At 37.6% G+C, this 14,049-nt stretch overlaps 1 protein-coding gene across 2 annotated transcripts in view; it reads left to right on the top strand.

Moving 5' to 3' along the window:
* Nucleotides 1-14,049, top strand: part of SNTB2 (syntrophin beta 2) — a 116,033-nt gene that overhangs the window by 75,568 nt on the left and 26,416 nt on the right. For both annotated transcript variants that reach the window (XM_051974717.1, XM_051974718.1), the window contains exon 3: nt 1,927-2,137. In XM_051974717.1, coding sequence (XP_051830677.1) covers nt 1,927-2,137 — 211 coding nt within the window. The remainder of the gene's footprint in view (nt 1-1,926; nt 2,138-14,049) is intronic.

The following is a 14,049-nucleotide window of genomic DNA, read 5'->3' as shown; positions in this document are numbered from 1 at the left end:
CCCCATTTGCCTCCATTTCCTCATCTGTATGGAGAAGGAAATGGCCAACTCCTGTGATGCTTTCCCAAGAAAACCCCAAGTGGGGTTCCAGAGATGGGTACCACAAGAAGTGATGAAGGAAGCATCTCCTGATTGAGTGAGTTAGCAGCTGTCAAGCACTTGGCCAGCCTCCCCTAAGGCCTATTAGGTAGGCCCTGATGCAAGGCTCTGTATCAGTGTGAGTTGGCATTGGTTAACACACAATAGAAAGAGTACAGAGGTGAGGAAGGTCAGCTGGATATTCAGAAAGATTTCCTGTAAAAGGTGGCAGCCATTCGGAGGACTTTTAGGGGGCCGGGAGAGCCCCTATTTGTGTTCCCACTGTGCAGGGGGAGGGTGTCCATCCCCAGGTAGGAGCATGCCGCGGATGCCAGGGAGGAGCTGGTCTTCAACAACATGAAACCCTAGCAACAGAGAAGCCGAGCGGAAGCAAGGGTGATTTCTAGGGCAGCAGTTTGGAAAGGGACAGGATCCAGTCAGTCCCCAGCTCCCATGAAGGCTGAGCTCTGAAGGTGGCCCAGGTTTGGGGCGGCCTTGGCTGTGTAGCTCACCCTGGGCTTGGCCTCCCACCTGGGACTCCAGCCCCATCTTTTGCAGGCCTCAGCTCCCCCCCAATCCAAGCCCACAGGTGAGAGGGTCGGCATGCCCCTTGGTCTGGCACAGAACTTAATGTGGCAGAGAGAGGCTGTGCTGTCTCTGTCCTTCCAAAGACTTTTTTCTAATTGCAAATATTTCTAGCCATGGCTCAGAGAAAAGGATTTTTTCAGGGTGAGAAGGAAGGGCAGATTTGGACAAGTTTGTAGTTGGCAGGAAAAGGGCCAGTGAATAAGAGATTGAAGATGAGATGAGAGAGACAGAGAAGAGACAGGGGGAGAGGAGGAGATTCTTTTAGGAAGAAAAAGGCATAGGGGACTGAGGGCACAGAGGGAAGGTTTGGCCTTGGGGAAGAAAGACCATGAGCTTTCTCTTTGGAAAGATATATAAACAGTGTTAGAATGAATTATTATCTTTGCAGTGTTAGCTCTTCATTTATCTTCCCCTGGGGAGGAGCTTTGTCCAAAATATTAACCCAGAATTCTTAAGCTGATGTGGAAATAGTTTATTCAGTTGTAGTAAATAAAAGTGTTTAGTCAATCTATCACATAGATTACATCATATAATTTTTTAAAATTGTTAGATAAAAATAAATGTCCATAGCACTAGGCATCTTGCCTGTTGCTTCACCATTGTTGATAGCTCATTAAAATATTTAATCAGTGGTAAAATATCATTAAACAATTTCTTCACCAACATGGAGAATATGGAAATAGACTTTGAATGATTTCATTTGAATAAATGGTATGTCGCTTGCTTTCTCAATTGCTTGGAGGAGGGCCTGAAGGGAAGGAAAGAATTTGGAACTTAGAATTTTAAAAAAATGTAAATAAATAATGAATTTTTGAAAAAAAATCCCCAAGATTAAAAAATAGTATTGTTTCATAAAAGACTTCTTGTCACTCAGGAAAATTGTTCCCTATTTGGCAGTACACTGGAAGTCTTGTAAATATTTTAAAAGGATTATCTCATTGTTTAGAACATACCTATATTTTGATAGGTAAACTTTTCACATCTTCTAGAGAGACTCAGTATCACATGATAAATAATGATATAAACAATAATAAATGCTTTCCTAATAACTGTCCCTGACATCCCCAATAGAAGCATAATTATAGTTGGTCTTTTGAATATTTGTTTTTGCATATGTGGGTTTTCTGAGAAAAGGGGCCCCTTGGGGGAATCAGGAGATAGTATCTCTCAGTTCTCAGAATGTTGAGGTCGTTTTAAGATGGATCTTATCATGCTTGGTGCTTCTAACTTAGTTCTCACTTTTTTTTTCCCCCCACACAGATTGATAGAACTCCATTCTCCTGATAGCAGAAATACTTTAATCCTTCGCTGCAAGGACACCGCAACCGCCCACTCGTGGTTCATAGCAATCCACACCAACATCATGGCTCTCCTCCCGCAGGTGTTGGCTGAACTCAACACCATGCTTGGTGCTACCTGTACAGCAGGAGGCAGCAAGGAGGTCAAACACATCGCCTGGCTGGCAGAGCAGGTAGGCTGGGATGGGGGACAGTGGGCTGATTAAAATAGAACTTTTTACACAGAAACTTAGGGTTTTGAAATGTTTTATTCCAAGTGCTTGTGATAGTTACATAAAGCCCATACATTAGTTATTCAAGACAGGGACCTGGACTCTTGGCTTCTCCTCCATCTCTATATTTCTGTTTCACTGTGTATTATTGTGGAGTTTTTGTTCTTCTTTATAATAATAATATAAAATGGTTCTCTCTGGGTGAGAGCAGGTTTCTTGGGGAGTTTTCTGGAGGCAGCCTTAATTTCAGTTAAGAATAATAATCACCCAAAACGCAGCCAGCTGGTAAAAATGTAAATGTTTATTTTCTCTTTCCAAAATAGCCCGGTTAGTTGAGGCCTATCTCTCTGCTTGGTTCTAAGAACTCTTGCAGCTTTGTCCTTTGCTTCTGCCTCTGCTTTCTTCAGCCTCCAGAGCCAGCACCAAGTTGAATCTGTCTTGCCGCTTTTGGCTCTTAATTTCCCAGAGTGCTCCTCTCGGACCCCAGTCAATGTTCTGAAGTAAAACTCCTCATTCAGAGAGGGCTTCTGGCTGAACTCACTTGATGCTCCCCTCTCAATCTAAATTCAGCTCCACTCTCGACTGGTAGCTTCTTCACTCTGAAAAACTTCCTTGACTGGCCCATTGAAGCTCTATTTATGCTCCTTCGAGAGAGGGATTGTGGGATGTGAGAGAGAGGGATTATGGGTTTCTCCCATAGTGCTCTCTGGCCCTAAGAGCTTCAAGGGAGGTGTGAATTCGGATATCTCATACTAAACCCTGAAATCTCCCAAATGTGTGAACTCCAATGAGTAAAGGTGTGAACACAAGCATTGTATCAATTAGTTCTACTTAGTACCTTGTTTTTTCTGGCCCATCACATCTCCTTAGAGGATTATGAATCATACTGAACCATGCTAAATTAGATAATTATTGTCTCTATCAACTCTAATGACTTAACAGTTTGTAAAGATTCCAAAATCTCCTGCTTTCTTTTGTTTTAGAACATATGGTGGTCATGACCTCCCAGAACCTGAAACAAAGTACTAAGTGAAAATAAACATTTGCATTTTTACCAGCTGGCTGCATTTTGGGTGGTTATTACTCTTAACCAAAACCAAGGCTGCCTCCAGAAAACCTCCCCGAGAAACCAGCTCTCCCCCAGAGAGAACCATTTTATATTATTATTTTAAAGAAGAACAAGAACTCCACATTTTGGCGCCCGAACATATTATCATCTCTACCAGAAGGGTAAACAAGAGTAAATGAAGTCATATTAATACATTTTCTACTCAAAGACAAGATTATTTGTATCAATTATTATCAATAAAAACCTGATATTCAAAATAAATAAGGGATTGACAAACAAATATAACCTCAAGAGCCATTCCCCAATGGCTAAATGATTAAAGAATATGAATAATTTGGGGAAAAATTGCAAAATATAAATTAAATTCTTAAAATATACTCAATATCACTAATAGAGAAATGTAATTTTTAAAAAATCTTAAGGTTTTACCTTATTCTTTGCAAATATGGTAGTAAACAGGGATAATGGTGCTGTGAGAACATAGGAGGCAGGTACACACACAGATGCACTATTAGTGGAACAGCAAAGTTATTCAGTTACTACACATACATTCTTACACACGTTTACATAGACATATATGTATACATACATATGCGGATATGTATGTATGTATATCTGTACCAAAACATTCATAGCAGCTTTTGTTGTGGGCACAAGGAACTGGAATCTTAGTGGTTTCTCATTGATTTGAGAAAAGCTGAAAAAAATGCATCATGTGAATGTAATGTGATATTGTGCAATAAAAAATGATGAATGTGTGGAATTCTGGAGGGCAGTTTGGTAGGTAACTATAATATAAAAACAAAAGGCATAAGTAAAAATATTTTTAAATATAAAGAGTAGATGCAGCGGAAATATCTTGGGACTTGGAGTCAGATGATCTGGGTGATATTTACTACCCAGGCACCTTGGACAAGTCACTCCAAGTCTCCAGTTACTAATTAGGTATGTGAAATTGAGTGAGATGTCCTCTAAATACCCACCAACTCAAAATCTATGACCTTGTAGGCTGTTTTTAATAAAAGCTGGCTGAGTTTTGAGTACTTTCATTTGTCACTTATTTACGGAATCCATCCCAGCATTCAGTTGCAGAGTAAAGATTTCAAAGCTATTCTCCCACTTTGGCTCATTTCTTTTACTTTACGCTACATAGTGACATTTATTGTTCCATCCTGGGAAAATATCCTTTATTATATTTCACACAGGAAAACACATTTTAAAATTTTACTTGTCAAATAAATGATAATCTAAGTAAGATCTTGCTTAAGAAATCTTGTCACAGCAGCTTTTTTTAGGTCCTGATCATTTTAAAGCCATAAAGAAATAGCAACCAGATATCTCTTTTTTAATCTGAAACCTTTTTTTCTACAAGGTCAACTATGTTTCCTTGACTCGAGTGGTAATATTGGGAAAAGGTAGCCTATTGTAACAGGCACATTTTATATTTTTCATTTTGATTGAGAGAGATGGAAAGATTTCTGCCCTTCTTGAAGCTGTTGATAGTTTTTCCACACATTCCTGTAGAATAGTCTGACAACTTGAGAAAGTTCCTGTAAGTTACTCTTGAGGACAAGGAGTCATTTGAATTGTTGGCTGAGCCAGGGATCTTGGACAGTTGTCAAAGGAAGATCCGGACTTTGGAAGCATCCCTTTCATAGGTGTTTCTGACAAGTTTTTCATCCTTGATTGTGCTGCACACAGCCGTAGGTTTCTTTGCATCTTAAGTGTTTACTGTTTGGGTCCAGTCCCTCAGAGGGGGTGAAGTGGGGGTGGGGGGCAGAGACACTGAAGGTGACTCATGTCTATCTCCAAATGAATTAAACTGCATAGAAAACACTGTTATTGTTCAGAATATCTCTGTGCCTCCTTCTCAGTCATGATTTCCTCTTTCATTAGTTCTGTGTTGGGAATCCCTGGGGGTGTGGAATCGGGCTTGATGTTTCCTGAGCTTTGTAGATTCTCCCCTGGATCCATATCCAACAAGTCTTGAGCAAAGTTTCTGGTTGGAACACTTATTTACAAAGGGCCAACCTGGTAAGGATTTTGAAATCCAGGTTAACTTGGGTCATTCATTTTCCTAAAGAGTGAAACTTGATCTTAGCCTTAGCAATGTGAGCTGGCGGGGCTGTTCTGCCAAAGGAAGTACAGACAGTCTTGGGGGGTATTGAATGTACTTGGTTCCTTCTCTGCTTCCTTTTGGATTAGTGAGTGTTCCCTCTTCTCCTTTCCAAAGGCTCCTGTCAGCTTTTTGTTGTTCCTCAGATAGCGCTGCTTAAAGTTTCAATGCAGGCCCAAGATCTGTGCCAAATTCCTTCTCATGCTGAATTTCCAGTGCAGCCTGTGACCTTAACTCCAGCCCCAAAGCCCTGGCTGGTTTCCGCAGGGCCTCTGGATTTACAGTGTGTTTTCTCCTATCTAGTCAGGCCCCAGGTCAGCTTCCTTGAGAGTCAGACTGATTGTTTTCTGTTCACTATCAAGTGATATTTGCCTGCCCCAGTTTTGAGCAAACACATTTCTTTTATATATGTTTATTTGATTATTTTTTGAGTTCCACATTCTCTCCGTTTTTCCAGCCCCTCCCTCACCCATTGAGAGGTAAGCACTATAACATCAATTTTATAAAACACATTTATATTTTAAAATATCATTTTCTGGAAAAACAAAACAAAACAAAAACATAACAACCCTAAACAGGTTCTTCCAGACTTAGTGACCCATGAAAGGTTGTTTCCTGTCATGACTGGCAGAGGATCCTGAAACTCCCTGTTGGTTTTCATTGTCAATTTGTTGTTGCTCACTTCACCAAGTGGAATAATCTCCTGGCACCAGGGGTCAGTCATAATTGCTATTGATAGTTTGTAAAATTCTCAAAAGACAAAAGTAGACTTGTAAAGGATATGATCAGGCGGGGTATACGCCTGGCCCGGTAAACCCTTCTGCATCTCTCAGAGAGCGTTTATTGGAGATGGTTGGGTCCTTTCTCTTTTACCAAATACACAAGCCTTGGCAACCAAATTCCCCTTCTCATTTAGGTTTCTTTCTTTATTGTTTAAGTATTAGTCCAAATACTGGTTCTTCTTGATAATTATCTTCATCTCTGCAATTATTCTATTCTTCAGTTTATGTACTGAATTATCTAAGTACTTGATTCGGTCATATTGTATATATAAGGGGTCTCCAATGTAAAATGATATAAATAAATGATTCAATAAAATATTTAGTAGTAAAAGCTTGTGATGTACAAAGCATGGTACTGGGGATACAAATAGAATAGTCACACAATTCCTGTTTTCAAGGAGTTTACAGTTTAATGGGGGAGAAACAGTAAAATATTTTAACTTCAAGTCAGGTGGAAAGGTCCCATTTTCCCTAGGAGGCAATATCTCTTTAAAAAAAAATTGGGGGGGCAGCTAGGTAGCACAGTGGATAGAGCATCAGCCCTGAAGTCAGGAAGATCTGAGTTCAAATCTGAGTTCTCAGATATTTAACACTTCTTAGCTGTGTCCTAGCTGTGTGTGTGTGTGTGTGTGTGTGTGTGTGTGTGTGTGTGTGTGTGTATGAATGAGAAGATTAAAAAAAAATTTTTTTTGATTATCAAAGATCTTCATTCTCACTCCCTTCCCAAATGGAAAAAGAAATTTAAAAAACAATCTGTTACAGATATTTAGTTGAGTAAAACAGATTTCAGCATTGGTTATATCCAACAAAAATAACATGTCTGTTTCTGTACTCTGATTCTTTCACCCCTCTCTGTAAAGACTTCTGTCCTCTGTCCCTTACAATGACTGTTTTTCAAAGTTTTTTTCTTTACATTATTCTTTTTTTTTTTTTTGTATCAGTTGATCTCCTGATTCTGCTCACTTCACTTTACATCAGTTTATATAACTCTGAAACTTTACTATTTCTACAGCACAACAGTATCTCATCACTTTCATATACCTTAATTTGTTCAGCCATTTCCTAATGGGTAGGCACCTGCCTCCCCTTAGTTTCTAGGTCTTTGCTACCACAAAAAAGGTTTGTACATGTTTTTATACATGCTTTGAGTTCATTTTGCTGAGGATTGATCCATCTGTTCATCTATCCTCTCTTCAACCCCTTCTCTAACTCCTTTCCCTCCTATTTTCCTGTTGAATGAAATGGATTTCTGACCTCTGTTTTGTGTGTGTGTGTGTGTGTGTGTGTGTGTGTGTGTGTGTGTTTGTGTTTAGGGGGGGCTTTTCTCTGATGACTTGTTCAGAGGAGAGTTGAGGTTCAAGTGTTACCCATGTCTCCTATCCCTTCAGTGTTTGTATATAGACTTATACTTATGCCCCTCATTTTTAAAAAATTTTCCTTTTTTTCCCGGCCCCCCCTCCATATTCATCTTCTCCTCTCTTTACAATCTTCTTTTAAGATCATTGCAAGATAACAACAATCCCCAGACTTCATATCTAATTAAATGAAAGCTCCTTTGTGATTTCTGATAATGATAGGATTCAGAGGGGGCATGTGTATCAGCTCCCTATGTTAAAATGGAACCTTTTGTTCTTGTTTAGTCTTATGATTGCCCCTTCTTCTTTGTCTTTTTATGTTTATCTTGATTTCTGTGTTTGCACTTCAGAGTTTCTGCACAGCTCTGGTCTTTTCATTGGGAATGCTGGGAATCCTCTGTTTCAATAAAGATACATTCTCTCTGGTCCTCCATCTCACCAGTAGATTATACTTATCTTTTATCAGTCATTATTGATTGTAAAACTATACCTTTTGCTTTCTGGAATTGAATATTTAAAATTTTCTGCTCCTTTATAGTGATAGTTTTTAAATCATTTGTGATCTAACTGGCTCCTTGTTACTTGATCTCTTTCTTTTTGGCTGTAATATTCCTGGGAGCTTTCATTTTAAGATTTCTTTCAGAAGATGACCAATGGATTTCTTCTTTGCCTTCAGATTCTAAGAGATCTGGTCAGTTTTAAGATTTCTTAAAACATGATGTCTTGGCTCCTTTTTTGGTTATGATGTTCAGATGGTAAAATGATTCTTAAATTTTCTCTCCTCAATCTGTTTTCTAAACCAGTCAGTCACTTATGCTATAAGATAACATATTTTCTTCCATTTTTTTCCCTTTCAGTCTTTTGGCTTTGTTTTAATCTTTTTAATGCCTCATAGATTCATTTACATCTATTTGATCCATCCTAATTTTCAGGAGGTTTGTTTTTTTATGCTAAGCCATTGATTCTCTTTCCAATTCTTTATTTCATAACTCTTAATACTTTTCCATTTGTAAAATGAAAAAATCTTTTTTTAATGTCCATATTAGTCATGTTATGAAAGAAAAATCGGAACAAAAGAGGAAAAACAATAAAATGAAAAAATCTTTAATCATTCTGAGTTTCTTTCCTCACTCTGAAGGATTTTTATAATGTGCTTGCTTCCTACACAAAAATTAGATACACAAAAAATTCCTATATTGTAACATTTTTATATTATTGCATTATATGACCATCTGTTTAAGCTTTTACATTGATTTTATTAAAGCCAATAGTTGTCTTCATTTCAAACTGTTGAAAGATCTTGGACTCTAAATGATGGAAATTTTCTTCTTCAATGTGTATATAAATTCATGATTGGTTTATGGTTTCATTAGTTTTTTATCATATTACAGAGAAAATGATAAAAAATTTTCTCTGTAATACACTAGAGTTGACCAAAAATTTCAAAGCATTACACAAGAAATTGAGATTTTGTATTAAAGTACTTACTTGCTTTACTTTTAATAGATAATTTTCTACACTAGCATTTACCAATAAACAATCACATGGCCAAATATATAAGTGTGTATAGGTATTGTAAGACATGCAAGCTAAATGCCAACGTTAATATCTCTTTGTCGAGCCCTTGGACTGCCCTAAGCACGGGGCATAAGTTCTGTATGACAATCTGCATTTTAATTGAACGATAGTGATAAGGCAAAAGTAGCTTTATCAAGAAATAAAAATGCCTAGGATAATTAAGAAGGCAGGTAGGTGGTTTTAGTTCGATGAGCACTGGATCTGAGTTCAAATTTGCTTAGACTTTTAATTGTGTGATCCTGGGCAAGTCACAAACTGATCTCAGTCCGCTGGAGAAAGAAATGGCCGGCCTTATCAGGGTATCTGTCAAGAAGACCTAAGGTCCGAAAGGTCACAAAGACTTGGACGTAGCTGAACAGTTAAACAAGAAGTGCAAGTAACCAGAACTTCATTTTCTAAATGGCGACACTTCTGTGTTTAAGTCCCACTCAAGTACTGCATTTCCGAGGTGAGCCTGTGCTCGCATTCTTCTGGTCGATGGCAGGTTGTGAAAGTCTAAAAGGCTCTGAAGGATGGGTTGGTCAGGGGCTGGCGACACCATCCAGCTTCTGAGGCCGGCCAGGGTGGCGACACTTGGGCAGCAAAGGAAGGCATTGAGGGAAACTGAAGAAATGTGTCCTAGAGAGTGGAAAGTTTGTTACCTGGACATGTGAGAGGAGCATCTGCACCTATCACGTACTTGTAAACAGAGACCTGAAATGCTTGGGTGTTCATATGTCCCACTCCAGTGTTAAAGAGAAACAACTACTTAGATTCTGAAGGGCCTAGCAATTGTTACTTCTTTTTCTTTAGATTTACCTGATAAAAAAAATTCTTTGTCCTCAAGCTGGATGTTGTTTCCATCGGCAATTGACAAATACTTTCTAGACATTTTTTAATGGAATAAATTGAATTTAGGTTTCAAAGACATACACTTTAAACTACCTCAATCTTCTCTCCAAAAAATTTTTGTAATTTTTACTAGATTGCTAACTTTTTTCTCGTGAGCAGAGAAATTTTGTTTTATCATGTTTTCCTTCTTGGGATGTTACACATCTTAAGAATAAATAAAGGCTTTTGGGCAAAACTCGTTAGGGCTGGACCAAAAAAAAAAAAAAAAAAACAAGAGGGAGTGTTTTTTAGTTAGACTTGATAGCTTGAGGCAGTGGTAAAAGACATGAAGTCAAAAGACCTGGTTCCAAATCCTAGTTCTGATACCTTTCCTGGCTCTGTGAGAACTGGGCAAGGCAAATCTTTACTTCAGTTTACTCCCATAGACTGGATACAACAATCATTAATGCTATATACTTCAGCGGATTATTTTGAGGAGAGTACTTTGCATCACCATGAGAGTTGTTAGTATCTGTGTTAAAAAAAAATTACTCCCTAGATCTGTAGTTTGGAAAACACCAAAATTATAGTTATTTCTTTCCCCCCAGCTTCATCTCTTATATTTTTTAAACTACTATTTTATTTCCTTCCAATTACATATAGAGACAATTTTAAACATTCATTTTTTAAAATTTTTATTTTATTTAATAATAACTTTATATTGACAGAATCCATGCCAAGGTAATTTTTTACAACATTATCCCTTGCACTCGCTTCTGTTCCGATTTTTCCCCTCCCTCCCTCCACCCCCTCCCCTAGATGGCAAGCAGTCCTATATATGTTGGATATGTTGCAGATACAATATATGTTCGCAGAACCGAACAGTTCTCCTGTTGCACAGGGAGATTTGGATTCAGAAGGTAAAAATAACCCGGGAAGAAAATCAAAAATGCAAATAGTTCATATTCGTTTCCCAATGTTCTTTCTTTGGGTGTAGCTGCTTCTGTCCATCATTTATCCATTGAAACTCAGGTCTCTTTGTCACAGAAATCCACTTCCATCAGAATACATCCTCATACAATATCGTTGTTGAAGTGTATAATGATCTCCTGGTTCTGCTCATTTCACTTAGCATCAGTTCATGTAGGTCTCTCCAAGCCTCTCTGTATTCATCCTGCTGATCATTCCTTACAGAACAATAATATTCCATAACATTCATATACCACAGTTTACCCAGCCATTCTCCAATTGATGGGCATCCATTCATTTTCCAGTTTCTAGCCACTACAAACAGGGCTGCCACAAACATTTTGGCACATACAGGTCCCTTTCCCTTCTTTTGTATCTCTTTGGGGTATAAGGCCAGTAGTAGCACTGCTGGATCAAAGGGTATGCACATTTTGATAACTTTTTGGGCATAATTCCAGATTGCTCTCCAGAATGGTTGGATTCGTTCACAACTCCACCAACAATGCATCAGTGTCCCAGTTTTCCCGCATCCCTTCCAACATTCATCATTATTTTTTCCTGTCATCTTAGCCAATCTGACAGGTGTGTAGTGGTATCTCAGAGTTGTCTTAATTTGCATTTCTCTGATCAATAGTGATTTGGAACACTCTTTCATATGAGTGGTAATAGTTTCAATTTCATCATCTGAAAATTGTCTGTTCATATCCTTTGACCATTTATCAATTGGAGAATGGCTTGGTTTCTTATAAATTAGGGTCAGTTCTCTATATATTTTGGAAATGAGGCCTTTATCAGAACCTTTAACTGTAAAGATGTTTTCCCAGTTTGTTGCTTCCCTTCTAATCTTGTTTGCATTAGTTCTGTTTGTACAAAGGCTTTTTAATTTGATATAATCAAAATTTTCTATTTCGTGATCAGTAATGGTCTCTAGTTCATCTTTGGTCACAAACATTCATTTTTTAAAAATTCTGACTTCCAAACTTTTTCTCTTCCTCCCTCACCTTCCTGAAGTACATAATTCTGAGAACATTAATCCAGGCTTACTTGATAACAAGACCTAGAAAACTAAATTTAAGATTCACCAGTAGGTTTATACCACAGTATGGTATAATAATACTACAATAAATACATTTTTATAATAAATAATAAATATTTAATTATATTTATAATCAATAATAATAAAAAGAAGCCCTATATTCTCCAAAATATTTATAGTAGCATTTCTTGTGATAGCAAAAAAAAAAAAAAAAAATCAAGTAGATGTTCATCAGAGGAATGGCTCAACAGATCGTGGTTCCTTAGTGTGATAGAATATTCTCTACTGTTAAGAAATGATGAGCATAAGGAATACAGGGAAGTAGAGAAAGATTTATAAAACATGATGCAAGATTAAGTAAGCAGAGCCAAGGAAGCATATGCAGCCACAACAATATCAATGAAAAGAACAGCCACAAAACAATCAAAAGTGAATCATAAAAAATTAGTGGCTCCACTGGCTTCAGTGAAGAGATTTGAGAAATTTTCCTCACCATATTCCCTTCCAATGTTGGGAGCGCCATGGGTATGGTACATTGCAAACTTTTTTAGTATATTGATTAATGTTGCTAGAAGAGTTTCTTTTTTCCTTTTTTTTTCTTTAAAAATATTATTGTTGTGTAAAATGGCTTTGAGCAGGGGAATAGATATTGGGTGAAATTGAATGTTTTTAAAAAAAACCAATTACTCAGAAGATATACATATATATGTATTAGGGGCAGCTAGATGGTATCTTATCGTGATTAGAGAATCGACTCTGAAGTCAGGAAGATCTAAGTTCAAATCTGGCCTCAGACACTTAACACGCTATAGCTGTGTGAATCCTGGGAAAGTCACTTGACCCCAATTGCCTTGCAAAAATAATACATAAATACATTATAAAATACATAAATAAAATTAAATATATATGTTTGTATATACATATGGATTCACCGGGAGTTGATCTAGTTTGTTTTCATGGTATCCAGATGGCATGTGTGTGGAATGCACCCTAGTCCTAATCACAAGAATAGGTATGTTCTAGGAATGTCATCATAAGGTGACTGTGTGGTAATTCCAAGAGACTTTTTGTAGTCAGGAAGACCTCGCATCCTCACGAGCAGTATAAATTTGTCACAACTCTTATTTGCCTTAATCCACCGGAAAGGGAAATGACACTGCAGTATCTTTGTCAAGAAAACCCCATGGCCATGTGGCCCATGGAGTCATGGAGGGTTTTGGGAGACTTTGAGATTTTGTGTCCCCAGATATCAATCTTCTGACACTAGGCATCTCTTTTGGGGGGGCCTCATGTTACCTGTATCCTTGACACTTTTTCTAATCAAGTGAGCCTTCCAGTTCATGTATTGGTCTTTTGCTCCTCGTTCTTAGAGCTGGGATGAGCTTTAAAATGGCAACGAAATGAGGTGCTAATATATAATTCTTTACTCTTTAAAAACAAACATGAATTACTTGTTTGTGGTTAGACAGGGGAAATGAGTGATTTTATACAGGGAACAAATAACAGAGAAATTTGATTGGAATGGATGGAAAGTAATATGAAATAAGACCAGAAGGCAAAGGATTGGAAATGGAAGGGGTGCCTGTCAGTTGGGGAATGAATGAACAAGTTTAGGTCCATGGTTATAATAGAATAATCTTGTGCTGTAAGAAATGATGAAGAGGATGGTTTCAGAAAAAACTAGGAAGAGATGTATGAACTGATGCAGAGAGACCTATGGAATTATGGTTGGCCATTATGTTGATCAGAATTCCTAAAGTTTTCTGTCTCTACAACATAGTTGTTATTTAATTTTTCTCCTGTACTGCTTATTTTATTCTGCATCAGTTCCTCTTCAGACATCATACATGTCTTCCCAGGTTTTTATGAAACCATCCAGAGGATGTCCTTTTCTTGTTTTCTCAATGGGGGAGCAAGAAGAATATCAGAAAATGCTGTTCTAAAAATAAAATTTAATTAAAAACAAATAACACTAGTAGGAGCTATGTAATGGAGGGTCTTAAACACTGAATTAAGCATTTTTGTATTTTATCCCAGGGCAATAGCGAATCAAGGAAGGTTTTTGGTTGTAGGATGATCTGATCGATGTTTTAGAAATATCAGTTTGCCAATTTTATGGAGGAATAGTTCAAAAGAGAAAGAAACTGGAAACAGTGAG

This window comes from Antechinus flavipes, chromosome 2 (genome assembly GCF_016432865.1).
Source record: "Antechinus flavipes isolate AdamAnt ecotype Samford, QLD, Australia chromosome 2, AdamAnt_v2, whole genome shotgun sequence".
NCBI lineage: Eukaryota > Metazoa > Chordata > Mammalia > Dasyuromorphia > Dasyuridae > Antechinus > Antechinus flavipes.
The sequence above is the reverse complement of the archived record's forward strand: the minus strand, read 5'-3'. Positions and strand labels throughout refer to the sequence as shown.